The sequence below is a fragment of the Gossypium raimondii genome, chromosome 7 (genome assembly GCF_025698545.1).
Source record: "Gossypium raimondii isolate GPD5lz chromosome 7, ASM2569854v1, whole genome shotgun sequence".
NCBI classification, from domain to species: Eukaryota; Viridiplantae; Streptophyta; class Magnoliopsida; order Malvales; family Malvaceae; genus Gossypium; species Gossypium raimondii.
The window spans coordinates 36,617,286-36,620,671 of record NC_068571.1 but is presented as its reverse complement, the minus strand read 5'-3'; the positions used below and the strand labels follow the sequence as shown (position 1 = coordinate 36,620,671).

The window sequence follows — 3,386 nt, the reverse complement described above, 5'->3', positions numbered from 1 at the left end:
GCAACATGTTTAAATATTCGTTTATTTTTATACCAACACTTGAATAAATCAATCGCGTATTGCATTAAACGTCATATCTATTTTTTTACCCAATGCACAAAAAAGGAAAATTTTAAAACCGAGGCAACGTTCTTTATTTAGAGATTCGAGAAGTTATGCTCTAACTTACGGGGTTCAACTTTCTCTTTGAACCTAAATAACCTAACATCTTTTTTAAAACTAAAAACACATGAGATTTAAATAGTAATTAAATAATGAGCAATCTTATTTTCGAGGATCCGAGATGTCATACTCTAACTTACATGATATGACCTTTTCGTTTTGGTTACCTCAAGATGAGAAGATCCTAATTACAGTGTGGTTACATAGCCAAACAAGTTCAAGTAAATACAATTCTTTATAATTATAAGAGAATATAACTACTATATTAGTAATTTCATTTTCATACAATTACTTTGTATTGTCCAAGGAGACATTCAAATCAAATTAAATATAATAATAATAACAATAATGATTCACCAAAAAAAACAAGAAAACTTGCACGCACAAATCACAATCTTCAATAGCCCATGGAGAGAAGAGAACCATGGGCAATAAGAGGTCCCCGAATTTTCCATCACGAAATCCTATCAAAACCCTTTTATTGTCACAAAGAAAGTGCAAAAGCTATAACACTAACTACAAACAAAGCTAAGTTTTGCATGGCAAGGCTCGAAGCTTTGGATTTCCCATCAACGTCAGCAGCCTTCCTAGACATTCCCGGTGCCGGTGCCAGAGCTGAAGACCTAGCAGCGAAGACTTGCAAAGGTTGAAGCACCTGATCGACTCGATAAACAGCCAGCTGACCATCGGTATAAATGGTATCACTAACACTGGTTTTCGTCAGCCCTGTCTTTAGAACCACTGTGTTTCCCGAAGTGGTGACGTTGAGAGGAAACTCACCGTCGCCGCTATCTCCGGCTTGTGTTCTCATAGGGTTGCTAACTGTTTGGAATTGGGATAATGGGATATAACTTGGGATGACGTGAAATAGCACCAGCTGAACCCTTTGTTCATCGTTGAGTGAATTCAAGGCACCAGATTTGAGGGCGGAGAAAGCCTTATCAGTGGGGGCAAAAATGGTCTTCCCATCATCTGTGTCTTTGAGCTCGCCAATGAGACGGTCGGAGACTTGGGTGGATTTGAGAAGACGAACGAAGACGGAGTATTGGCCGGCTTTTTGCAGGATTTTGGTGACGTCTGGTGGACCAGGTGGTGCGGGAGACTGAGCGGGAGCTTGGGCTGAAGTTGTTGAGCAATGGAGCTGGAAAAACAAGAGAAATGAGATAGCGAAAAGCGGGATCAAATGTTGCTTCGTAATCGCCATTGTTGAAGGGGTTTTGGTATGTGTGGGAAATTGTTGATTTGGCAATGGAAGCAATGGAAAATGGAATGGAATATAAGGAGAAGAGGGAATGGATAAAACACTGTTAGAGCAAACCATTGATTGCTTGGAAAGAAAGTAAAAACAGAGGAGATTTGGAGTTTGATGTGTGAACCAATTAATATTAACAATGATGTAATGATTGTTTATGTTTTTGCTAACATTAAAATCCCAACGATCACAAATTTGTTAAAATGTAACTTTTTAAATAATTATATTGAATCTGTTAATAATAAAATTAAAATTAGAAAATATTAAAGGACTTAAAAATAAATATAATTAAATTTATTTATATAATTAAATATTGATTATAATTATTTTTTCTCTTGTAGGTGTTGGTGTTAGATTTTAGGTTTTAATTTCGAAATTTAGATGATTCGATATTTTTTATTTATGTTTAATATTTATTTTAAATATATTTTTATTTTTATTTTTATTACATAAGATGTATACACCAATGGTGTGTCAAACATTCTCCTTATATTAATACTAGTTTTCTATCCCATGCACAAACTACTATTTTATTTTATAAAATTATTATTTAAATAATATCATATTAATTAAAATATTAATGATATAATATTTAAAAGATATATACAACTTAAAAATATACTTTTAAATTATAAAATAATATTTAAAACAAAAAATGTATGCAAATAATTTTAGTTGATAATTTCAATAAATATAATTAAGAATCATTGTTTCTTTTAGCTTCGTCAATGTCACAAATAGAATTTAAAATTTATTGTTACAATATTAATATAAAATAGTATTCTAAAATCAATTTATTTTTGAATGTTTTAACTTAAATCCGAATTTATATTGTAAGAGGCTAAGAGGTAAATATTTTAAAAATAGTCATGAAAATATCACTATATATTACATAGTTTTCTTATCCGGCGTTACATGGATTTACGTGTGTAAATAATTCAAAATATAATATGTAGTTTTTAATCCGTGCAACGCACAAATAGTTCAAAGTTTTAACATATGTGAGTATTTTGTAGATATTAATATTTATTTTAAATTAATGTTTTTTAAAAGAAATATAATTAACAATTGTATTTAATTTGAGATATGATTACATGTCACCATGAGTTTTAACTAAAATTGAGTCAACATTACAAATAAAATGAGTAAAAAGTATGTTAAAAATGAAAACTTGAATCTACCAAAATTCTATTAAATTGGGTAGTCTTATGTGAGTTGAATAAAGAAATGGAACTCCTGATTCCTCCGTATATGTTGGGAGTTTAAAAGTTTGTAATATAATATAGAACACCTTTATTTTAAAAATATAATTCATAAAACAAATTGATCGAATAGTGTAATTTTGACAGCATATATGTGTCAAAAGTTTAATTAGGTTTCTAAAACCTTTATATATTGTAAATAAATTAAATATATATATGGGTAATATGCTAACTTTTGTTTTAATGTTTGAATATCGAATATATTAACATATATAAGTAACTATATTCTTTTTACTTGCAAATCAAAAATGTGTGTATTTGATTTGTAATTTTGATAAAAATGTTTTATGATAAATATGTATATATGCACGTCTATATGTTATGGGTCTCGGATCAAAGCTCGTAACTAATGTATGAGCATTCCGTTGAGGTTAACTGATTCAATAGGGCTCATTCGACCTACTTGAAATGACTCAATTCGTGAAATATGGAGAAACCCATCTACTTGAAACCTTGATGGCCCAGTGAAACACTTAAGCAAAATTAGGGCTACATTGGTAATCTTAGGGGATCATGTAAATCTCTTAAGGATCTCAAATTGTAGATTGACTTAATCTCGACCGTCAATGTAAAGTAAACTTTACCGTTGGATCTGGAGGAGCTCAACTATAAATAAAGGTATTCCCCACATTTATAATCATCCCATAGAATCTCGATATATTTTATTCAAACTTAGTGAATATACTTTGACATAGAGGTGCTCATGGGTT

General features: G+C 30.5%; 1 protein-coding gene across 1 annotated transcript; it reads right to left on the bottom strand.

The window, feature by feature from the left end:
* Nucleotides 1–454: 454 nt before the first annotated feature.
* On the bottom strand, nt 455–1,428 carry LOC105793563 (fasciclin-like arabinogalactan protein 12). Its single transcript, XM_012622461.2, has one exon. The coding sequence runs from the start codon at nt 1,364–1,366 to the stop codon at nt 647–649; it is 720 nt and encodes a 239-aa protein (XP_012477915.1). The 5' UTR covers nt 1,367–1,428; the 3' UTR covers nt 455–646.
* Between the last annotated feature and the right edge of the window lie 1,958 nt (nt 1,429–3,386).